Source organism: Lynx canadensis, chromosome B2 (assembly GCF_007474595.2).
Source record: "Lynx canadensis isolate LIC74 chromosome B2, mLynCan4.pri.v2, whole genome shotgun sequence".
NCBI classification, from domain to species: domain Eukaryota; kingdom Metazoa; phylum Chordata; class Mammalia; order Carnivora; family Felidae; genus Lynx; species Lynx canadensis.
The window spans coordinates 115999976-116025124 of NC_044307.1; the positions used below are offsets into that span (position 1 = coordinate 115999976).

The following is a 25149-nucleotide window of genomic DNA, read 5'->3' on the forward strand; positions in this document are numbered from 1 at the left end:
GAAACCTACCACTGACTTCTAAGAGTACTTTGTTAAAACTCATAAATTCCCGGCTGTTTGTGTGGCTCTGGTCCACATGCTTCTGGCATTTCCCTAGTGATAATATCTAAGAAGGGGATCTATAAACTTCGACTTCATGACAGCCATTCAAGGAATAACTGATAGAAAGGTCAGAGGCCTTTCACTGTGAAAAGCATGACCCCTTTTAAAAGCCCTGCCAGGACATTTCCTGCCCAGAGAGACATAGGTGACTGAACATGGCCATCCAAGCACAGGGAGTGCCATGGGGTATTAAGTAGGACTTTTCGAATGAGTTTTGAGAAAAACATATTTACATCCCCCCCATTGTTTGCGAATGAACTGGCTTCTGTGGTGCCCAAAGCAAGCGTGACACTATTTCTGCTAGAGAGAAAGAGGACTCCTTTTGTTCTTTGCTTAAATTTTGGAGGCCAAATGGACCTCTGAGCTTTGCGAACAGTGGTATTTATGGTAATTTTGGTGGAGTGTGGACACAATCACGTGAGGAGAAATTAAAGCAGGGTCATGCAGCAAAGCAGAATCCTCTATAGGATTAACATCCTGAACATTGCCAGGCAAAGAAATCTTGGATGGGCTTGTGGATTTTTTGTTGAATGCATCCATGTTTAAATGTAAATTAGTCTTTCTAGGAAAAGATAAAGTCTCTTTATCTAAATTCTTACTAATGAAAGTCACAAATGTTCTAATAATGTACACAGCAAATAGAAGTTTGAAGATACCCATAATGAGACTTTATGAGAAAATCAATTAATGAGGAACAATAAGAACGAAGTGCCAAATTTTCTTTGTCATGTCACTGGGGAAGCAGTGTGTTTAGTGGAAGAGAATGAACTGGTAAATCAGACTCAGGTTTGAATCTGTTGACAAATCGTTTACTTTCTCATTATCTTCAATTACAACATCCACAAAACAGGGATACTTATTTGTCAAGTTTGCTATAAGGAAGAAGTATGAAAATGTCTATCACATAAAAAGATAGTGACATACATATATAGAAATTTTTAAAAAAGTATGTCAATCTTCTGGCCTTTATCCCTTCCACTCATCTGGACTGGCTGACATTCAATTAAAAAAGAAAGATATTAGTGCTTGGACATTCATTTTACTTCTAATAGAATTTTAGTGGTCTACTAGTATCAGTGAGAAGAGACAATTTTGGGGGGAGTGAAGACATGAAGATTAAGAGAAAATGATGTGCAAACAATTGTTGTAATTATAAAAACTTTATTTCACTCTTACTTTAGTTAAATCTTGATAAGCACCATGTCATGTACTGGCAATCTAGAAGGAGGATACTGGAATGCTTCAGTCAATAACAAACTGCAAGCTGATGGTGTGAAGTTACAGCTACATGGAGCATATGAACAAGACCACATTTGGAAAGGTTCACTTGCAAATCCCATGGCCATGCACAAACAGGAATCTGGCATTGATTTGTTCACACTCTCTATGGTCCGAATCCAAAGCTTGTGCATGTAAACATCAAAAGAAACACTTTATAGTGTTGATGGTTTACAGTTTGCTAAAACGTGACTCTGAAAGCATAAATGTTGCCATTTTGTTTTCTTGACCAGTGCTTGGTCACAGGCTGAGAAAAATCAATTCCTTTAAAATTTAAACGATGCTTAAAGGCTGTGTTCAACATTGCACAAGTGATCAGCAAGGCCTTTGAATGTGTGCAGTTCTCATGTATGATCACCAAACCATTATTTACCTAATGAAATTGTGGAAAATTATACATTTTCAGCAAAATGTTTTAATTTGGTCCTATATTAAAAGACCCAATTGCCAAGGTGTTTTACATAAATTTAATTCACAAGCATGTACACAAGAGAATCACTATAAAGAACATTGCTTCCTGGTTTATGAATAAAAAGTTTATCCTCTACTTACACTAAAACATACAAAAAATAATCTACAAAAATCGTTTACAATTGATTTTAGTGAAAGAAAAAGTTTTCTTCAGAAAAAAAAATGATTGTGTGGTGGTAGTATTTTAGCCATCAAAAAAGGAATGTAAGTAACCAATAAATATAATGTGCTTTCTCCGTATAGACATATTTACACTTGAGTCTTTGGCTTATGTTTTTTCTAAAAAGAACTTTAAATGATCTAGCCATCATTGCACATTAAAAGAAAATAAGCCAGTTATATATATTTATATATTTATATAGAGATCTGCTACACTTGAAACATATAAAAAATGAACTTTACTATGAATTTGCACAGCTTTTCTTACTTCTTCCTTAAAGATTTAACATCTTTTATCTAAAAAAGGGAGAAAAAAATGCCACATAGAAAGTATTAATTCATGCAACACATGGTGGCTGCTCTACCAAAACCAGGGGAGAAAAAGCTGCGTATTCACTGTACAAACGCTGAGAAGTTCTCATTTGAATCTGGTTCTTATTAAATATAATTTATGCGGCACGAAATGTCGATGCTTTCATACGGTAATAGAAACTAGTTGAGTTCTTTTTATTAAGATACACAACTTCATAAGAAAAATACTTTTACTTCTTGAATGTAAAAGCCTCCCACCCCCCACATTAAAATCTTTCTGCACAGGTGTAACAGGTACAACAGCTGCTGGCTCAACAGATGAACAGGTTTCTGCGTGGCTGTGCTCCGAAGTCTCACCCGACTAAGAAGATTCCAGGTACTCCAGGGCTACATCATAGCAGAAACGGTACTGCTCCTGAAACAGGTGAAAACAAAAGAGTTGAGAACAGGTGAGAAAAAGGAGACTAACGGTGAACCACAGCCGCCAAACGAACACCAAGCCACCACGTTAGATTATTTGAGAATTACCAATTATTTTTTCGATACAGAAGTTTAATCTCTGGGCATATATATGTTACATTTGAGTCTAAAGATCGGCGTTTAAGGAAAGGAACTTAAGGAAAGATATATTGTGTTTGCCTTATATTTTTTATCAAATTAAAAAAATCTCCAGTATTTTTTATCTAATTATAATAGTAAAACCTGATCATTACAGAAAAAATTCCCAGTATAGAAAAACCCAAGGAATCAGAAAGAGTTTCATAACTCTATTACCAGAAACAATTCTTGGTAAAATACCGCCTTAGTTTTGCTTTAGTCCTTTTTTATGCATGGTTGAAATAATAATTCTTTTAGAATAAATATCATTGCATACATATATTCGAGAGTATAAGTTTATATTTTATCTGCCTTTAACACCATTATGTCTTTTTCTTATGTTATTTAACATTTCTTTTCACACTACATAAATGTATGGTATACGGATTTGACTATTAGATTGCTTTTACTTTTTCTCTATTACAAATAAATGATACAGTGAACAAGTGCAAATATTCTTCTCCAAACTTAATATATCTGTCCTTAGCAGGAGAAACAGAAGTCATTTTATTTCATTATTATTATTTAAAAAAAATTTTTTTAATGTTTATTTATTTTTGAGACAGAGAGAGACAGAGCATGAATGGGGGAGGGGCAGAGAGAGAGGGAGACACAGAATCGGAAGCAGGCTCCAGGCTCTGAGCCATCAGCCCAGAGCCTGACGCGGGGCTTGAACTCACGAACCGTGAGATCGTGACCTGAGCTGAAGTCGGACGCTCAACTGACTGAGCCACCCAGGCGCCCCAGTATTATTTTTTTAAAATGTTTATTTATTTTGAGAGAGAGAGAGAGAGAGAGAGAGAGAGAGAGAGAGTACAATCAGGGGAGGGACAGAGAGAAACCCAAACAAGCTCCATGCTGCCAGCCCAGAAACTGATGTGGGGCTGGGACCCATGAACCATGAGGTCATGACCTGAGTCGAAACCAAGAGTTGGACACTTAACCTACTGAGCCACCCAGGAGCCCCTCACACAGCTTTTCATTCATCAGAATATTAAAGTAAATTTTTCAAAAATGGTTAGTGGCTCTTACACCTTTTCGAGTTTACTTATATTTGAAAATTTCTGTTTCCTCTCTTTAAATATTGAAGACAATTTGGTTGACCAAATTTGAGTTAAAACTGTCTTTCCTGACAGATACCATATGTTTTCACTCTTATGTGGATCCTGTGAAGCTTAACAGAAGACCATGGGGCAGGGGAAGGAAAAAAAAGTTAGGGAGGGAGCCAAACCATAAGAGACTCTTAAAAACTGAGAATAAACTGAGGGTTGATGGGGAGTGGGAGGGATGGGAGGGTGGGTGATGGGCATTGAGGAGGGCACCTGTTGGAAGGAGCACTGGGTGTTGTATGGAAACAATTTCACAATAAAGTAATAAATTTCATATTAAAAAAACCCTGTCTTTCCTTTACATCCACCTAAGCACTGCTCCATTATCAAGAACTTGGAAAACATCAGACCGTATTACAAGTTATGACTTCTAATATGTACCTCATTAAAAATTTTTCAACTCATTCCAAGTGGGTAAAATCCAGGCTGTAATGCAGAACAACCTAAAATGCATCGTATTTCTGAAGAACTTCCCGGTGTCTCCACAATAAAGTACGGTAGTAAAATCTTTCTGAAAGAGATCTTTATCAATCCTACCCTTAATTATCAAGTAGGTGTGATTTAAATTAGGCTACCACTGTGGCAAGTGCATCTGAAGAGTCACACAGTGCTTGAAAACAGTTATGTCTCTTTAAACTGTCACCAGCTTTTGTTTATGCTCCAAATTTTCTTACCAAACTTGTCAGTTCAATTCAACAGCACACTGAACTCATCATTAACGCTGATTAAACACAAATCAGAAGGTAGGTGTTCAGTCAGGATTAATGGGACATGAATATAAAGGTAAATAGGAACTTCTTGGAAGGTTCTAGAATAGTTGAGTTTAACCACAGATTCCCCTCCCCCCCAACTTACGGCAGGAAATTAGAGTTAAATTTGGAGGTAACGTTTGAATTCTGACACTGAAGCGACCCCACTGATGAATTTAAAAGGACTTGATCTGAGAGACAGAGGCAGAGTTTACATTAAGAAATCTTCAGACAGCGAAGAGTTTAAAGACATAACCATTATATTTGAAGAAGACCTGACAAGTTCTACTTCAAAAATCCTTCAAGTCTATCCCCTTTTCTCCATCTCCATTGCCAATACTCCAGTCAAAACCGACATCATCTTGTCCAGACAACAGGCAGAGCCCAAGGGATGAGCTAGAATTGGGGAGGTTTGAGGGGACTTGTAGAAGGGGAAAAAAGTCTGTTCTCACTTTTAAAAGTGAAACGGTATAAATGTAACTTCAGATTTTGTCTCAGGAAGCAATGCACTTTTTGTGTGAACAATCCATGAGCAGGAAGTGGTGAGAATACTTTAAAGGCTTATTGAATTGCTCATTTTAGTTATCTGATCATCTTGATAAATGTAGGGCAAGCAACAATTTGCCTTGGTTTTTCTGGTTTACCTTTGTTTGAGCATAAACTACACAGCTGCTCCTGACCTTATCCCACTTTGCACATGTGTGTAACCCACAGACATCGCTCTTTAGAAGTAAAATGTGCTCGAGGAGTTTAATTTTTCTTTCTTACTCTTCATACACCTTCACACAGATGAACTCCCACATACACATTCCTATCGGCTCTTACTTTGTGAGCCGTGGTCTGATTTTATGAGCCCTGGCAAATTCAGGTGGCATCATCTGAACTGCACACTATAACTGGTAGAAGCTGAAAACTGTCAGTGATGATAGTTTAAAATTTATACTTTGACCAGAAATGAAGAATTAAAGCTAAGGACTAAAATAAATTTCATATGTTGTTTAAGGGCATTAGGTGTCTAAAGTACTGATTTAATCCATGTGTATATCCCTTGGATTAATGTTTTGCCAGTTAATTCAAGATGCTGTAAGAAATAAAAATAAGCAGGGCGCCTGGGTGGCTCAGTCAGTTAAGCGTCCAAGTCTTGATTTTGGCTCAGGTCATGACCTCCCGGCTTGTGAGTTTGAGCTCTGCATGGGGCTCTGAACTGGCAGTATGGAGTCTGCTTGGGATTCTCTCTCTCCCTCCCTCTCTGCCCCTCCCTTACTTATGCTGTCTCTGTCTCTCTCAAAATAAATAAATAAACTTAAAAAAAAAAGAAATAAAAATAAGCAAGAATGAAGTCTAGAGAGTAGAATTTATTCTTACTATAGAACCATTTACTAAAGTTTATTACAGCAAGTATTTATTGCCTAACACAGAGAGAAAAAAAATCTACACCTTTCCCAAATTAAGTGAAAATAGTTTTCATCATTAAGTTTCTGTGATATGTGATTACATTTATGTGGGTAGAGAGAGATGCTCAGCAATTCATCAGTTAGATAGGAAAAGTCCCCACAAAGACTCATTTATACATCTGATTTCCCTTGGGAGTGTGAAGTCAACCCAATGAGTAGGTATATGATGTCTAATCTCTGCTCCCTTCTATGTCTAAGATTCTGACTCACCGGGGCTTCCACCATGTTTGGCTTGCTGTTCCTCAGTGTCTTGACTGCGTGGAACACGTCGACGACATTTTGCCGCTTCACCATTTCAACAACAATGCCTATGGCACAGAACATACCGCTTCGCCCACCACCATTTCTGGAAGCAAAGAAAGCAAGGGCATGTAGGTAGCAGCTTTTAGTCACCACAGGCCACACAATCTTACACGTTTTGTTAATAAAAACATGACCTTAATTTTTTTCCATTTTGTATTAATTTTGCTTCATTTATATGCGTGTATGCCTAGAGGACAGAGAGCAAAGATGCGCGAGCATGACATTTGCTCTGTGGCTCATGTGTCGGAAGATGCTACAGGCATCGACCACTGCAACTTCAATACCTTGAAATTTTGGTACATTTGTAAAGTGTGGACATCAGAAAAGTGGTTCCAAGTAGTGTTCAAAAGAGTTTAAATAATATAATAGCTATATGATAATCAGTGTTTAAAAAATACGAAAATGAAAACTGGTAGTTAATTATGGAATCATAAGACAGGAAGATTATTTTAAAACAATATCTATGGAGATCCATAGAGATGAGTTGAGTACTCTAACATTTATTTTTTTCTAACATTTATTCATCTTTTGAGAGACAGAAAGAGACAGAGCGTGAATGGGGAAGTGGCAGAGAGAGGGAGACACGGAATCTGAAGCAGGCTCCAGGCTCTGAACTGACAGCACAGAGGCTGATGTGGGGCTCAAACTCACAGACCGTGAGATCATGACCTGAGCCAAAGTCCGACACTTAACCGACTGAGCCACCCAGGCGCCCCATGAGTTGAGGACTCTTTAACATAGAAAATATGAAAGCTAGTACGGAAATGAGCACCACGGCCCCCAGGTGGCCAAGTGGAGGCACCATACTCACAGGCAGTGGATGATGGTCCGGCCTTCCCCTTCCTCACATTCCTCCTGCCATTTTTCCACCTGCAGTATCAGTTTCAAAAATGACCGTTTGGAGCCAGGCACTTCTCGGTGAGAGGCCCACCCTAGATACTGAAACTGTTGTACCATCAGATAGCCTTCTTGTGGCTGTGGAAGGAAAAGTATTTTTCTGTAAATAACTTGGAACTAGAATTTTTACTAAAAACGGAAGTTGCAGACAAAATGGTACCATGATATAAATGGCATTTGCATTGGATTGAGTCTAGCTGCTAAGTCTAAAACATGTACATACCAATACAGAAACATTCTAAGTTACAGAAGCAAGAACCATGAGAATTACCTTTACATAAGCTTTTCCCTCATATCCCATATCCAATAATCAATCACACTTCTTAAATAACTTTCAAATTCTTTTTCTCTTTGTTGCCACTGACATCATTGCATATCCCAAGCATCAATTATGATAATTACTTCTTAGTTGATCTCCTTAAATAAACTTTGATCTCCTTCCAAACCATTCTGACTGCAGCATCATGATTATTTTGAAATGCAAATATGATCTTGTCATTCCCCTGCTTTAATGGCTTCCAAATGATCTTATCATAAAATCCATGTTGCACCATGGCTTAAAAATCCCTACACAATATGGCTCCATTTCCTTCCCTAACCTTCCCTTTATTCTAACACACTATTCAAGTCCTAGACACGTTGGCCTTCTTTTAATCCATGTATCAAGGCATTTCTTGCCTTGAGAACTTTGTAAAACTCTCCATTTGGCCTCAAAGATCTCCTTGTTTGTCCCTCTCAATCCCAAATACAGTGATCAGTTTGTTTTGGGTTTGCCTGGAACTCTTCTGGTCTTTGAACAGAACTTCTTGTGTCCTGGGAAACCTCTCTGTCTTGTGAACTCCAGAATAGTTGGTCTCCCGCCCCCAATACTCCTACTGATTCTTCAAATTTTGTCTGAAAGATCACTACTCCAACGAAGTCCTCTCTACTCACCCAGCTCTGTCAGATCACCCACAGACTCTGGATTTTGTACTTTTTCTCTAAAATTTCTCATATTTGTAAATAAAGAATTGAATTTTTGAGTGCTTGTTTTCCCTGATAAAATATAAATTCTTTAAGGACAGGGAAATCTCTTTCTTTCATTCTTTCTCCCCTAAACTCTGTATCACTAGAACCTAGCAAAATACTTTCCAGGAATAGTACTATTGAATGAATGAATCAGTACATTAAGCCCTCGTATAGAAATGTAAGGAAGAATTTGCAATACATGAGTAAGCCATATCATAAGGCATCAGATCTGGATTTCCATTCGGCCAGGGCTCACGTGTCACAAGGACCTACTAGTACAACACCCAACTTCTCATTGGTACCTATTAAATATCTGATGAAGTGCGTGCTATTAAATAAGATCGGAAACAGGAAAAAATCGTGCCCTAATAAGGACTGGAACACCAAATACGGAGGAAGATAAATAAACAAATACGCCGGCAAAAAAATGTAACACAGATTTCAGATCCTGTCTTTAGAATATTTTTCATATAAATAGCTCAATTAAAAGACAAGTCTTACTTTCTTAGTTTAGCAGCGATGGTTTCTCAGCTAAAATATTACTAGAACCATAATGGAACAGATGTGCAGACATAATGAGATTCCATTTAAATTAACATCTAAGATATGCATGAATATTATGACATGATTGAAGTTATCCTTTTTTTCTCCACTGAAATGAGCGACAGAATTGGATATGATTTTATTCTCTTAGGGCTAAACATATAGACGTATTAACCAGAAACACATATATAGCCATTTTGATATGAAAACACTGAAATATGACAATCTGAATCATACACTTAAAATAATACACATACATAGAGCTGCTGCTCTAAAAACAGAGTAATCTTTCTCTTTAAAAAGAGAATAATGTTTTCTTTTCAAATTTTGCTTACTGTTTGGTTACCCAATCTAAATACTTACTAATTACTAATGTAATGGTTGTTTTTTTTTTTTTGCTTTTTTGAAGGAGAGACCCCGAACTTAATTTGTCCTTGAGTGTAAAACATACGAAGACTCAAGGAAAGGAAGATTTCTGAGGAACACAGCTGCTGCTTTGTTGCTGGGAAAAGGCACAGTGGTACCAGTGCTGCTTCTACAGATCTGGGCAGAGCCAGACGCTGGGACATTGAGAAAGGTGAAATTGTAAGTGGGAGGAGAATCAATGATGGCTGTGATTACCTGTTTCCTCGTGTGTGGGGTTCTCCCTTATATGCAGGACTTGGAACAGTGACATGGAGGCTTTCCATGACGGCTGATCCAACATATCCCTTCCTTCCAAGGTAAAGCTCTTTAGTCACTATTATTATTATTATATTCTTATTTTTCAATTATATGCCTCTTTCAGGCTGGATATCAATACTAATAAGACATGTAGTCAACCTTCAGAAAAGTCTACAGGGGCAGAGACCAGGCTCAGACAATCAAGTGCATTTGAGCCAGTGCATCCAAATTTAGTTTTCCAGATGTAACACATTAGTAACTGACCAGGACACCTCACTCTCAGCACTTCTGCTTTCCTGTTTTTGGAATGCATTTTTCTTCTAATACGAAGGTGTAAGAGGATTAGTAGCACTGGGACTGATTACGTAATGTCTATTAATTCTACTCTCCCTGTTGTCTGATTGGAATTATACCCCAACATAGTTATGATCAGTTGCTCTTACAACTCAGTTAAAATATTAATGACTTACTCTTGTTAGATTGCATATCCTAAAAATCCGGTTTATCACATCACAATCCATCGAACAAGACATACATTCCACTTGGATAGGGCCATATCGTAACATCCCTTCTTCTGGCCAGTACTGAGGGCAGCCCTAGAGGATGAATGTTTTGGGAAAAGAAACAAAAAGAAAACGGGCATTATTTTTTTTCTAATTGGGGTAGTATGAAACAGATTTTAACATTTTATTACTAATTTATTAAGTTGTGTTAGAGTACACAAAAGCAACTCATAGCCATTGACCTGGGACAAGTCGACTTCATTTAACATCACAATGGAGGTACAGCCATAATCATACACTAATCTCCAGAAGTCTTTCACAGTGTTTGGCAGAGGGTATTGTGTGACGATGAAAGCAGCTGGTTGCCTGTAGCTCTGTAAAGAAATAGGATAGATGGAAAACATAAGAACTTAAGGCAAATGATCAGGTATACAAGCACATTCAATACATTTCAATAGGACCAAGTAAGATGTGATAGCTTCACATGCAGATGGAGTCAGATGGCAGCATAAGTCATAGAACAGATTTGGACCAATGGAATGTACTGGAGCTAGTAATCGGTCAACCTGATGGTAAGGCTTCAATGTCTCTGTAGCAATTCAAGACAAGAACTTAAGTTTTATTTTGTTGAGATTAGCAAATATAGGACAAATACAAAAGGAGAAACTAAAAAAACTTCTCAAGGTTAAAGACCTCCATGAGGTACCTGTGGGCTTTTTCAGTTTTTCAAAGGTAATTGGTCTGAGAGGCAGAAGACACAAAATTCCCTGGTGTGTGTGTGTGTGTGTGTGTGTGTGTGTGTGTGTGTGTGTATGTATGTATGTACCTATCTATTTGTCCATCTGTTAATCATCTATCAATATGTATAACTGCTGGGTTCTCTTCCACTTCAGATAAGCAAAACTACATACACCTCAAACTCATGTACTTTAACATTATATGAATATTATCAACACATTCTACACATCGTATACACACATCCACTTTCTTGGGCATTTCTAATGTATATTAATGGTTAGAATGATAGTTTCAATCACTTAAGATTTTTCAAGTGCCAAAAAATAAAATGCACTTCCTGGCCCCACCTATACGGGAATGGCTCCTTCTTTATTAAGTGCGCCTTAATTGGGACACAACACATTATCTCTATCCAGAAGGAGAGGGTATGCTCATCTGACCTGGGCAATCTGTCATCCTGCAGACTGATGACCTATATTTCTACGTATTAACTTAAATAGGTTGTAAAAAAATAACTAGATTGCTGCCTGAGATAGATGTCCTTAATGCTAATAAGAACTGTCCGTGATCCCCTAACTCATTTGTATCATAGGACTCTTTAAGTCTTTCCAGTTTTTTAACATCAGCGTAGAAACTGATTCTTGATCACTGATCCTATGACCATTTGGGAAATGCTGCTAACCATGGCATTCCACTCCAAGGAAGATTGTAGGATAAATATGAGCACTGCCAATTCACCTGGCTGCTTCTATATGACCTCAAGCCTCACAAAGTGTCACCTGCATTTGGGCTGAGTATCTCCTAAGAAAGGTATGAAGGCTCATGAAAAAGAATCAGAAGAAATAAGTAAACTTTCCTTACAACTACATGTCTACTCCATGGGAAGGTAAGCTATTTACTCACTTTCTGAGTCACAGGGGAGAGGAGGTGAATAAGATAATATGAAAGACAGATGGTTTCCTATTTCTTTCCTCTCTAAGTTCAGGAGCACACCCAAGGCAAGGAAATCATGGAATCCTTGGCCTTACCTACTAATTCTTCACAGCCATACACAAGGGTATGGAACACTGAGGACATTGCTAGAGGGTAGGGGGAGTGGGAAGTGCTGACCAATGAGCCTTGTTCTTTAAAGACAAACCAAACCTAACTTTTCTAAAGCCCCAACCACACTAGAAAATCTAGCAGATGGTCTCAGTTATAAAATGTATCTGTGAAAAATAAATAAATAAATAAATAAATAAATAAATAAAATAAAATGTATCTATGTTGAGTCACAGGGAAATTAAGCAGAGAGTTGAAACAGGTAGAGAGCAGATCCAGTCTTCATATTGACTAGAAAACAACCTGGAAATTGAGAAAAATTTGACAGAGATAGATGCCAAAAGACAAAAAATGTCTCAAACATGTGCCTCATCAATCTCTTTCCTAATAGTATTTCTCCTTCCCTTTTTTTACACAGCCTTTTAAAATTCTAAATCTAGATTCAGAAACAAAAGGGTCTTGTGTGTTTTCTCTGTGTTTAGTATATTAGCCTTTCCAGACAACTAAATGGGAATAAAAGGTACAATGAGGATCCAGTGTGATTTCAGTGGATATGATTAATGACTAGGCAAAACTCTGGTCATGGCAAGAATGGGAACTTTTCACTTGAGCTTGTCTTTAGACCACTGTGCTCTTCAGCATAAAAAGAGCAAAGTAACCGACTGAAAGACTAGGCTCAGAGGTAGAATGCAGGCTTTCTAAGTCTCTACTATCAGGAACTAATTTTGGAAAACACAGTAGGAGAAGTAACTCAGAAGGTTTTATTATTAGTCATACAGGAATGAATCCTGACTTCTAACGTCCCCTCACTATGGTTCCATAGGTTAAGAGGCAAAAGCTAGAAATGTGTATAGATGAAGATGATGAGCTGTTTAAAAGATTCTGAACCTGGACAGCCTTCTTACTTCTTTCCAAGGTAACCGAGCAAGGTAGCCAAAGACTAACTTAAAACTCTCTTTCCATGTTGTTCTGTCTATGGGATGCTAACCAGCTGAGGATGTGCTCTACCATTTACACTTTATGAAGGTTGGAATAGGGCAAGAGAGTTCTTTCATGATGATGGATGTATTAACATGGTATCTTTGGTGCCTTCCCCTAGTTACTTATAAATGGTCTCTATTAATTAATGGAATGTTATTAATTATTGGAACGTTAAATGCCAGATATAAAGATTTCCCAAATTAACACAACTTCAGTACGAAATGGCTTTCTGTGGTTTTAAAAATTCATTCCTAACTTAACATTCAAAATACATAAGCATGATTTTCTTTTCTGAAAATAATTAAGATGAAAAATATCACCTGCAGGTATTTCCCAGAAAGAATATAATAATTGACAATCAAGTTCCAAATTTACAACGAAGCCTAAAACTTACAGTTCCTAAGAATCCCTGTAGGGGCTATTCAAAATCATTCTCCAAAAAAAATTGTATGTCAATGAAAGTTTCCAATTTTCCTTCCTAAGCCATTTTAATTTTCCTGAAAAGAAAACCAGCTAGTGTTCATCACATTATGTAGCTTTTCGTGACACTTTATCCTAACAAAGACAGCAGTCTCTTACGTCCATAAGAGCAGCATTGATGTAGTTACTACTCTCTCCATCAATTGTAATTAAAAAAGGCAGACATCTGTCAGGTGGCAGCATGTCCATAAAACGGTTCTTGTCATGGTTCCTGGGCAGACACGCTATACTGCAGTCTTCAGCTTGCAGTCGAGGGGTGACTGAATTCAAGGTCTAAAAAGAAAAGGGAACCTAGGTTAAAAGCAAGTGGCCCATCCAGTAGCATAATGCAGACCTATCAGGTATTTGGGAGGCCAAGTACAAAGTGAAGGATTTGTACAAGGCAGCGGAATTTGCCACGATGACAGACTGATAGATGTTGCAGTTAGACCTAATGAAGCCCGAGCAGTGACAAAGAAACATATGGATTGTTCACTGTGCTTCTCAAAAGGAAAAGGGAAGCCTAACACCACGGCTACCTGCAAAATGCATTGCCTGACCAAAGAAAATAGAATTGGGGTAGCCCATAATGATGATCCATCCACCATCAAAGTTAGAAAGTATCATTTGTAGTAACATTTTGGCATGCCACACTTGAAGACAGGCTGTGACATGCTAGAAAGAGCACTGCACAAGGGATCAAAGTATTAGTTTTCCAGAGCCACTCCCAACTGCATGTTCATATACCTTCAGGGATATTTTAAGGGCAGTGAAAACATTTGGGGTTATTTAGAGAAAATGTTTAGTACAAACTTCAGCCATCATTATTAATGTGCTTGATCTCACATTGTGAGTGACACAGAAGGTTAAAATCCATAATACTGCATTAAAAAAGGTTGTAAATACACACAAATCACCGCCAAATTTGACTTTTATGATACCTTTCCCCAAACCCTTCCCTGAGTCTGAACTTCCAGATACAGCAGATATGAGCTCATTAATACGAAAGTGACTCTATAATATGTATAATGAAAGAGACAGGTATTTTATTATACTTAAAGTAGGGTCAAAGGTTATAAATTTGACTTGAAAGACCTTCCTTAGAAGAATTATAATAATGCCCAGAACACACTGCAATAAGTTGCTCATAAAAGAAGCTATAGAAATAAGTAAATACCTGGAATTCATCTTTGAGATGTGAAGAGTTAGTCTGAGAGTCTATTCTAATCATATCAAAATATGCAGCTTTAAATTCACAGACAGGTATGGCAGTTTCTCCACATAAACAGGCTTCTAAAATGGCATCATGAATAAAAATGTACTGTTCCTAGGAAAGAAAAGAAATCATACTATTTTAATAAAAATTTTTTGTCATCAAAGGTAGAGAATACAAAGAATTTTCTCTATATGGAAACATTAATAAAGATATCAATATTTTCCTATATGACTTGATGAAAAACATTTATTGTTATTATTTTTTAAGTTTATTCACTTTTGAGAGAGAGAGAGAGACACAGACCGTGAGCAGGGAAGGGGCAGAGAGAGAGAGAGAGGGAGACACAGAACCCACAGCAGGCTCCAGGCTCCAAGCTGTCAGCACAGAGCCAGACTCAGGGCTCGAACTTATGAACCGTAAGATCATGACCCAAGCTGAAGTCAGACGCTCAACCGACCGAGCCACGCAGGTGCCCCAAACATTTATTATTTTTGATAAATGCTGGAAAGCAAAAAAAAGGGGGGGGCATTAGCGATAAATCAACAAGTAACACACCTCTGTCTGGACCATATTGATACGACGAGATCTTAAGGCTTTGACACAGTTGTAGATGTCCACAACACCCTCTCTTTCAGCCATGTCCAGCATGATGTCGATCACAATGTAACAGCCAGTTCGTCCAGCACCAGCACTGCAAAAAATGAAACAAATCTGAAGAACTGCAAGAAGCATAGTCATGCAACCTTGATTAGAAATCCTTACAACTTTCACATGGGTGGAATCAAACTGCTTTAACAAACTGCAAGACGTAATTTGTCTGTGTCGTATAAACATTTAACGTACAAATAACTTCATGAAGAGTATTTGCTTCGGTGTAACATGAAGATTGGAACAGGAGTTCAAAATTTAAAGCTCTCAACTTTGTAAATCAAATTGTGTTTTAAAAATAATATATACATGTTGTTCAAGTTCCATAGCTCTGTTACGCAGGTCTCCATTTTATGCAAATCTAGCGTACAGGATTTCAAGCTCAGAATTGACCAAGGGGTGGATTCATGCTTCAAAATTTAACCTCAAATTAAAATACTCATATACTTTTGGGTCCTCTGACAAAATGCAAGAACACTGGCTCACTGTTTTAATCTCACAGACTCTTAAATACCAAGACAAAGAAAATTAATTCCAAAACATTCTGAGGAGTCACAATTCAAAGGAAGTGCTAATGGTAAGGGTGGAGGGGAAAATGGTGGTTTTCAATGAGGAGACCAATAGTAGAAGGAATATTTGAATGGTGAACTGAAGGGAAAAATGAAAATGAATAGTTAGGTTTAGAATACAATTCTTAACAGGTTACAAAGATAGCCACTATCTTACTGTATTTAATTCAGTAATTGAACCTTAAAATACTTTGGTTATTTCACCCCTTTGGAATGTTTCTTCAATTTTATATATAAAAATCAACAGAGCAAACAAGATATAGTTAGGATTTTAGGGCGGTGGGAAATTCCACTTGGTAGTCAGCTTCTTCTTTTTCATAAATTTACTGATACCTGAGTCTAAGTGGAAAATGATACTTCTGTTTCCAAGAGAGTATCTGAGAACCTTGGAGCACTTCTGAAGCAAGCAATTCATAGGAAAGTAAACCTCTATGATAAGTCAAGACACTCCTGAATTGAAAACCTACTTATCTCATTTTCTAAATGCATAGATGGGCTATTAACATTTTTTCTTTGTTGTCCAGATTTGGTCACTTCTCAAACTCACTGTTCTTTAAGAAATTTAAGTAGAAGATACTGTGGGTATCTCTATTTCTTTCTTTCCTTTTTTTTTTTTTTTTGCCTACCATCTTCTCAATCACTGTTCCCAGGGTTTGAGACAGGAAAGTAATTGAAGAGTACATCAGATTTCTTGAGGAGGACTGAAGATTTTGTTTTCAGGGTGTGTAGTATCTGATCCTTATGGGATGCCTTACTTTTATTTCATTCTCTGTGTTGTTTCCCCTTTTATATGTGGTCATTTAAATTCTGAATAGGTTGGATTTTCAGAAAAAAAAATGCTTAAGTACAACCTATTATGTAGCTTGGAGGGGATAGTATTTGAGAGTGGTGTGCAGCATTTAGGAAAAGCTTTTCAGATTCAGTACATAGTTTTCTGTTCACATCTCAAAATGAGGCCATGTAATTTGCTTTTAGTGTCTCTGAATGCTTGTTTTAAGAGACGTTTCTAATCAGAAGGAAGCCTGGATATAATGTGCACATTTTTCTGGCACATATTTGTTGGCTCTCGCTGATGTAGTTTTCAAGGTCCTCTGATGGATGGCTTTTTTTTTTTTTTTAATTCTTAAATAGCTGTTTTATAGCACAAATTCTTGCAATTTAGGCCATTTAGTAACTCTGTATGTCTCAAATTTAGTTTTAAAAGCTGAGATTCTATTGGGAATTTACTAGATTGGCAAGAAATCTCAATTTTAACCTACCATTCCATACAATATGGGATTTGCAAAAGCGGTATAAAAAAAACAACCCCAAAACACAGATGTTGCCACTAAAAGAGAGTTTCCACACTCCCATTTGTGAGCAACACTACACACGTTAGGATGAATGTATTTATTTTTTTTAAGTTTCTGTTTTATGTCCTCTTCCCAGCTAACTTTTATTTTATTGCTGTTTTCCCTTACCTGTAACACATGCAAGCTGGAACCCTGCAAGTAGGCCTTTGCTTTGTGCTTTAAGCCTTCGTCTTGCTGCCTTGAAAAGGCTGACTGTGCACAGTCAAGGCCATTTGGTCCAGCACTCACCTGCAATGCACGACGATGGGGCCCGCGCTGGGAGGGTTGGAGAACTTCACTCGCCGGATGAAGGAGAGGAGCCCTGTGGCATGGTACGGCACTCCGTGGTCAGGCCAGCCGGTGAAGTGGAACTGCTTAACTTCACGGATCTCATTGTACCCCCTCTGTGCACACATGGAAAGAAGGTTTTCCAAAGAACCCAAATAAAGTCATCAAACACAATCACAGGCACTAGACCTGGTTGACAATGAAAAAAAAAAAAAAAAAGAAGACTATACCAAAGATCATGCTTTCTCTGGAAGAAAAAAAAAAAAAAAAGTGCTGGCCCGACCTGGCCCAGGAGCTTTGCCTTGATTGTCAGATAACTGCCAAAGAAAGGAAATTAGACGTCTTGCTCAGTTCTATAACTCTGTGTAAATTTTATTTACCTTGACAGTCTGTTCCTTACTTGGGATGACAACACATAAAATTATTAGGAGAGGGAAAAATGGGAAAGCTAAAATGCTGCCCTATTGACCCAAGCACCGAGTTTTCAAGCACTGAATAAAAGCAACTTTCTAGCTTCTTGCCTCAAAAAGATTTTAATGCCTTGCTTATCCATGTTGAAAATGGTTTTGAAGCACAGCATGAGGGATTTTCCAGGACAGTGCTACTCTAGATTGTTTCGTAAAACTATACAGACAGCTACACTGTTTTTTGGGCAAACGATGTTTCCTAATTCTGTGAAATACTTCAGCACAGAGTATTACTTATAGTAACAAAAATACAAGATGAAAGGGAAGCCTCATTGTTATGCCAACTCTTCCATTGGGTTAATTTAAGAGAATATTTAAATGCACACTTCAAAGCTTTCACCTTTTGGTTAAAAGAAGCCCGCAGATTGCTGTAGCACAGCTTAGAGAGCATAGAAAGAATGCTGCAGAATTTAGTTTTAAGAATCCACATTTGTAGCCAAAAAACCGCACTATAATCTAGGTAATTGCAACTGTACTGTGAGCTATCTGTGATATCTCCATCTCACTTGTTCAATCAGAAAATGGAGAAAAATCCCATGAAATAAATGAACTACACTGAGAAAGTTGAGATTCTGTCCTATATAGATAGACCAATAGCATCAAAACCCATGGAAGCCAGAGATCGGGTCTTATTATTCTTTCTAGTTCCAGTTCTTACACAGTACCCTACACACAGCAGGGTTTAACAGATAATTATAATAGTGACAATGATAAACATCCTCATGGAATCATGCAAATAAAACATCATTTTTCTCTACTGTTTTCTTTACTATCTTCTTTACTATTCTTTACTACTTTTCAAGTCAACTCTAGTGAGGAAGATCACTAAATTGTTCTAAGATCTGGAGTGGCTCAGGTGGTTGAGCATGTGACTCTTGATCTGGGGGTCATGAGTTCAAGCTCCATGTTGGGTACAGAGCTTACATAAAAAAGAAATTAAAAAATTGTTCTGAGACCTGATTTCAGACAATTACCTCTCCTCCATATTAATCCTTTGACTGGAGTGGCTTGCTCTAAGGGCCTTGTTCTTGTTAGTAAACTTTCGTAAAAAGTTCTTTTTAATATCTGGCAATGCACGTTGTCTTAGAGCTCTTTTTATTTAAATTTTCCTAGGTAATTTTCAAATACATGGTTAAAAAAAGCAAACTGGGGCACCTGGGTGGCTCAGTTGGTTAAGCACGCGACTTTGACTCAGGTCATGATCTCACAGCTTGTGAGTTTGAGCCCCGTGTCAGGCTCTGTGCTGATAGCTCGGAGCCTGGAGCCTGCTTCAGATTCTATGTCTCTGTCTCTCTCTCTATCCCTCCCTGGCTCGTGCTCTGTCTCCCTCTCTCTTTCAAAAATAAATAAACATTGAGAAAAAAAAAAACTACTCTTTTCCAATTCTAAATTACAAGAAAACAAATTAAAAAAAATCCAATGATGTTCTAATTAGTATTACATTAACTACATAAAGTAGTATTAACATAAAATATTCTGATTCTGGGCCACGGTACATCTCCATTTATTTATTCAGATCATATTTGATGTCCTTTAAATTTTTTTTTTAACGTTTATTTATTTTTGAGACAGAGAGAAACAGAGCATGAACGGGGGAGGGTCAGAGAGAGGGCGACACAGAATCCGAAACAGGCTCCAGGCCCCGAGCTGTCAGCACAGAGCCCGACGCGGGGCTCGAACTCATGGGCTGTGAGATCATGACCTGAGCCGAAGTCGGCCACTCAACCGACTGAGCCACCCAGGCGCCCCTATGTCCTTTAATACACTTTTGAGGATTTAGTCACCTAGGACCTGTATCTTTGTTGAATATATTTCTAGATACTTTAGAAATTTTTATTATTGTGAAAGAGATTTTTTAAGGTCTACTACTGTTTACTGCTAATATACAAAAAAGCTAATATTTATGAATATTTATCTTGAATTAGCCAACTAAATTATTATTAGTTCAATTTTAAAATATTATCTCTAATTTTCTTGGTATAAAATAATTTCATGTAAAAATAACTTTATCTTTTCTAATAGTTAAGCAATTTATTCCTTTTGTTGTCTTATTTCATTTACTAGAACATCCCCAAATTTTGAATACTAGTGAGTATAATAATCCACATCACACTCCTGATTAAACAGTGATGCCTTTAGGGTGTGCACTCGTTAACACGCGTGCTACTAGTTACTGTTGAATCACCTTTATCCTGTTTAAGTTGCCCCCTTATTTCCCTAATGTAGGTTACTTCTATAAATGTCTTTTAAGTAAAAGTACATTACAATATCTATGAAAAATCATATGGTTTTGCTCCTTTAAGGAAGATGTGATGAAATATCCAGTTAGATTCCTACCACAGGAATGATATCCTTGCATTCCTAGAAAACCATCATTATAGATCATGTTGTGATGTTTTCTTAATTCACAGCTCGTTTCAAATTTTCAGTACTTTAGTTGAAGTTTTTTCAAGCATGTTCCTGAATGAAACTGGTCTTCAAAGTGTGTGTGCAGAGAGAGAGAGAGAGAGAGAGAGAGAGAGAGAGAGTGAGTTAAAAAAGGGGAGGAGAGAAGAGTGTGAAAGAGTGCCATCTTTATCTGGTCCTGTTATCACAGCTTTGCTAGCTTTCAGAATAGGGGCACTTGGGTGGCTCAGTTGGTTAAGTATCCGAGTCTTGGTGTCGGCTCAGGTCATGATCTCAGAGTTCCCGAGTTCACGATCCGCATCAGGCTCTGCACTGTCAGCAAGGAGCCTGCCTGGGATTCTCTCACTCTCTCTCTCTCTCTCTCTTTCTCTCTCTCTCCTCCCAGCCTACTGGCTCTCTCAAAATAAATAAACTTAAAAAATGTAGAATATATTTAGTTGGTTTTGATGGTTTTCTATGGTCTAAATAGTTTTATTGACAAAGGCATTCACTGTTCTTTAAAGATTTTAATTTTTTTTTCTTTCCTCACACGTAGGTGGCTTTTTATTCATGGTCAGTGATGGCCTTGGGCACTGGGTGTGCCCACTGGACTCGGGTCCCCCAACCCCCCAAGCCTGAGGCTCCCATCAGGCCCAGTGACGATACCATTCGTCCAGGGATCCGGCAACACCTAGGAAATGCCGACCGAGCCTGGGGTGAGGGGTGAGCTGGGTGCACCCCTGGATCCCAGAGGGCCAAGCTCAGCATCTGGGCTGCTGACCGCCCTGCCCTCACCTACCGCTCTCACAGCCAGGTGAGGATGGGGGGACAGGGAAGGGAGTTGGGGGTGGCATGGAGGGCTGGGCATGGCATGTAGAGTTCATGTGCACAGGACAGCGACCATGGGGGGAAGGTGTCAGGATTGGGCTCCAGGGTCCCAGCTCTGCAGGTGGATGGGCCAGATGAGGAGACTGCACAGACAGAGGGGGGGCAGCCAGGCCCATGACACTGGTCACAGCCTCCATCATCCAGTAGTAGAAGCCTAGGCAGGCCCAGCAGCAGAGCTCCAAGGAGCAGGGATGCAGGCTCTGGATGGCCATGACCACCAGCCTATTGGCCATCTTATCCAAGAAGCTCATGGCACCATGCAAGAAGGGTCTGCTGTGTGTGTGGGGGCCGATGAGATCGGCCATCATGGCCACAAGGTGAGGAGGACTGTGGCGCAGCCCGTGCCCAGCAGAAACCTCAACTATAAAACCACAGTGCAACTTAATGGTAAATTTTAAGACTCTAGTTTCTTCTATCATCTATTCAGGTTTCTAAGTCTTCTTGGGTCAAATTTTGAGAATTATTATTTATTAGAATTAAGGGATTTAGACTAAAATCTGTCTCCAAGTTTACACGTAATATTTTGTATTGCTTTCCCAACAGGAAGTATAATTGGAATTATACGCTTTTTGTGTTTTCTAATATTGCACAGTTTGGATTGTCCCTCATTTAGATCAACAGTGGTTTAGTTCTTTCACTGACCTTTTTAAGGAACTAGCTTTTTGATCTAATTTATTCTTTTTTTGTTGGTCTTTGGTTTATATTTAATTTTTCTCGTTCTATCAATTGTTCTCTGATTTTCTAGTTTCGTGATTTTTCACATAATTCTAGATCATCTTTCAAAATAGAAATCATTTATGTATTTAATATGTATCCCAAGGTTTACAACCATGCCTGGCACATGGCATGCTCTCAAATAAATATTTGTGGAATGAATGAATGAGTGGATTTTATAGCATAATCAAAAACCAAATCTTGACAGGAGCTTTAAGAGAAAAAACAGTTTCAATATACATATTTTATAAGAGAATTTTAGGGTACTTACCCTTTCCAGAGTGAATGTCCTAACTACATATTCAGCAAGTGGTTCCATTTCCACACAAGTGACTTTGAAGTCACCATAAACTTCAGTATCATCAGGCCAATACTTATAGCACTTAACCTAAATGACAAAAAGGGTATATAGGTGGACCTGAGTACACGTCAACCAAGATGATTTAATTTCAGTGGTCACTCTTTAGGTTACAGTAAAAATACGGTTAAAAAAACTATAGATGAGATAAAAGAATCTATTACACAATAAATAGAAAAACTTGCTGTAGTCTCTTTACAATATATAGCCCAATGATGCAATCGGAATCTAGTATAAAATCAAAGTTTCTTTTATTACTCAATAAGAAATCAAATAATTTCTCAGCCATCAAAGATCCACTTAGGAGCACTCATTTGAAATGCTATGCCTACAACATTTTAAAACAATTAAATGAGATTCTATTCTAAGTGTTTTATGTTTGGCTACTCAACTTACACTCATGTTTTGTGAAACAAGAAAAAAAAATCTTTTTTTCTCTTACCCGGCCAACCTCAACTAAATTTGTAACCATCACAATGCAGGCAGACTGTTCTTGCCAGATCATTCTCCAGAAATCATATACTGTTTCATGAACTGGGCCTTTGAAGAAATTAATTTGAATATTATGTTATCAGATAAATTTTGTAGTTAGAAAAAAGTAAGTGGTAAGAAGTATATATATATATACATAAAGTAAAAATCAGAATAAACTAAATAAACAATAAAAACATATTAAAGGTCTAACACAAAAAGGTGTTGAAATTACTTAAATTCATTCTGTATCTAAAGTCACACTATAGCAAAAACAGGCATATACCACCCTTTTTTTTTTTTTTTCAATTTGCCTTTTATACTTTCCATTCAGAAGAAGTTATCACTAGTTTTCAGGTTCTTTATATCTGTCACTAAGTTAGTTTGATGCATCTTCAAACATATGTAAAAAATAGGAAGTCTTACATGACCATCTACCAAACAGCATATATTACCAATGAAATATATCCACATCATTTATGAAGCAGTGCATGCTTAGGGATTAATGAAGAAACATCCATACTTATAAGCAAACATCCCAACCTTATATTATCACCTCCAGACTGCAAAAGCACCTACTGGGTTATACTCTACTCAGTGCCATTAAAACAAAACGGGGTATCCTGGGTGGCTCAATCGGTTGGGTGCCTGATTTTGGCTCAGGGCATGTTCTTGCTGTATGTGGGTTCGAGCCCCACGTTGGGCCCTGTGCTGACAGCACAGTCTGGAGCCTGCTTTGGTTCTATGTCTCCCCCTCTCTCTGCCCCTCCCCCACTCACGCTCTGTCTCTCTCTCTCTCTCAAAAATAAACATACATAATAAAAAAAAATTAAAACAAATCAAAAAATCCCCACAAAACTAGAATACTGTCCACCACGGATGATCTTTCTAACTTTCAAGAGCTTACAATTCAACTCAATTAATGCAAAGATATGTGGAAAAACTTATAAAATGACCTCTGTCAAAAGAGCAAACATAGCTTTTGTTTTACTTCCCTCTTTTAAGAAATAAATAACTGTCCAGGTTTATGATGGACAGTGGCCAATATGGAGAGATAACTAAAGGTGTTTTAGGATGCTCTTATTCCCCAGTGTGCGACTGTAACAAGATTTCTCTGCCTTTTTGTATTTTCTACATAGAATGAACGTGACGAAGTTCCCTTTAGCCCTTAGTTTTCTCTCTGTCTTAGCTTGTAAAACTTTGCTGGAAGAGAGTCTAACATCTCATTATAACAATATCAGTCTTGGGTACTACTCCATTCCAGCCACAGACTCTGCCACACACACACACACACACACACACACACACACACACACAATGGCAACTTATCCAAGGTGAGACCTCTCTTGCTTTCATCAAAAGGAGTAATTCCTCTGTCCAGCACTATTGACTAGTGCTCTGGGACATCAAAATACCAAAACCCAAGTCACAAATAAGCAGCTTCTTGTTTACTTTTAATCAAAAAACAAATCAAGCTTTAATTTATATATGTTTTACACAGATAAACCAATACGTATTATACAAATGAATAAAGAGCAGTCTCACTTAGAAGACCTGATCTTTTTTTCCAGTTCAGTCAGATAAAAAACAGCCTATGGATGAATAAGTAAGTTTGGATGCTTTTTATCATTTAAAAAGGCAATGTTTTACCTTGAGTTGCAATGTAGTGGCTTGGTCTCTGGTAGCCCTAAAATAGGAGAAGAAATTGGTTATCATTTTACATCAGTATCAGAAATAAATGAATGAAGGCATAAAAAGATGAAGACAACCACCTGTTAAGATTAAGTTATAGTAAAAAGTCCAGAAATGAGTAGTGAACTCATAGTTCACTTCTCAAACCTAGGTTATCTGAAAGGTAAACATAAAACAAAAATTAAATGTTTTAAGAGCTCAGATTAGAATATATATTGCATAATTGAGTTTTGTTTGCTAAGGAATAACCTCATAGATATTGTTTGGTTTTACTAAAATGTTTATGCCTTCATGTTAATCTTTAGTCATTCATTCCTGGCAAATCGTGTTCAAAAATATTAATTCTCATCTTATCATCCAAAAGTACAACACACTGCATTACAAATGGACAACGACATATTAGAACCATAAAAAAATAACAGAACATTCCAATGTTAGAGCTGGACAATGCATGTGTGCATTAAGTCAAAGCCCTGCTGAGATACTTTTGAGAATATTCCTGTACTATAATATGTTCAGGAATCTGCCAAAACTATTTTGTGTGTGTTGATAATATACACACACATCATTACAGGTACACACATATATAGGGAAAAAAGAGTTTTAAATAAAATGCATCGTATCCTGAACAAAAAGTTTAGCACTTTTTTTTATTTTTAGTGTGCCAAGAGATTTAGGTGCTTAAACACTTAATACGATTTCAACAAAGAAATTATTCCTGATAAGAAATAAGTTGTTAGTTGCTCTCGATATGA

The 25149-nt window shown here is 37.6% G+C and overlaps 1 protein-coding gene across 7 annotated transcripts in view; it reads right to left on the minus strand.

Moving 5' to 3' along the window:
- Positions 1–895: 895 nt before the first annotated feature.
- Positions 896–25149, minus strand: part of PTPRK (protein tyrosine phosphatase receptor type K) — a 568568-nt gene continuing 544314 nt past the window's right edge. For all 7 annotated transcript variants that reach the window (XM_030316304.2, XM_030316309.2, XM_030316303.2 and 4 more), the window contains 12 exons: positions 24353–24389; positions 22674–22771; positions 22145–22261; positions 17381–17535; positions 15139–15274; positions 14545–14694; positions 13488–13661; positions 10391–10522; positions 10116–10241; positions 7346–7509; positions 6442–6577; positions 896–2737 (listed from right to left, as the gene is read on the minus strand). In XM_030316304.2, the coding sequence (XP_030172164.1) occupies positions 2684–2737; positions 6442–6577; positions 7346–7509; positions 10116–10241; positions 10391–10522; positions 13488–13661; positions 14545–14694; positions 15139–15274; positions 17381–17535; positions 22145–22261; positions 22674–22771; positions 24353–24389 (1479 nt within the window). In that variant the 3' untranslated portion in view covers positions 896–2683. The remainder of the gene's footprint in view (positions 2738–6441; positions 6578–7345; positions 7510–10115; positions 10242–10390; positions 10523–13487; positions 13662–14544; positions 14695–15138; positions 15275–17380; positions 17536–22144; positions 22262–22673; positions 22772–24352; positions 24390–25149) is intronic.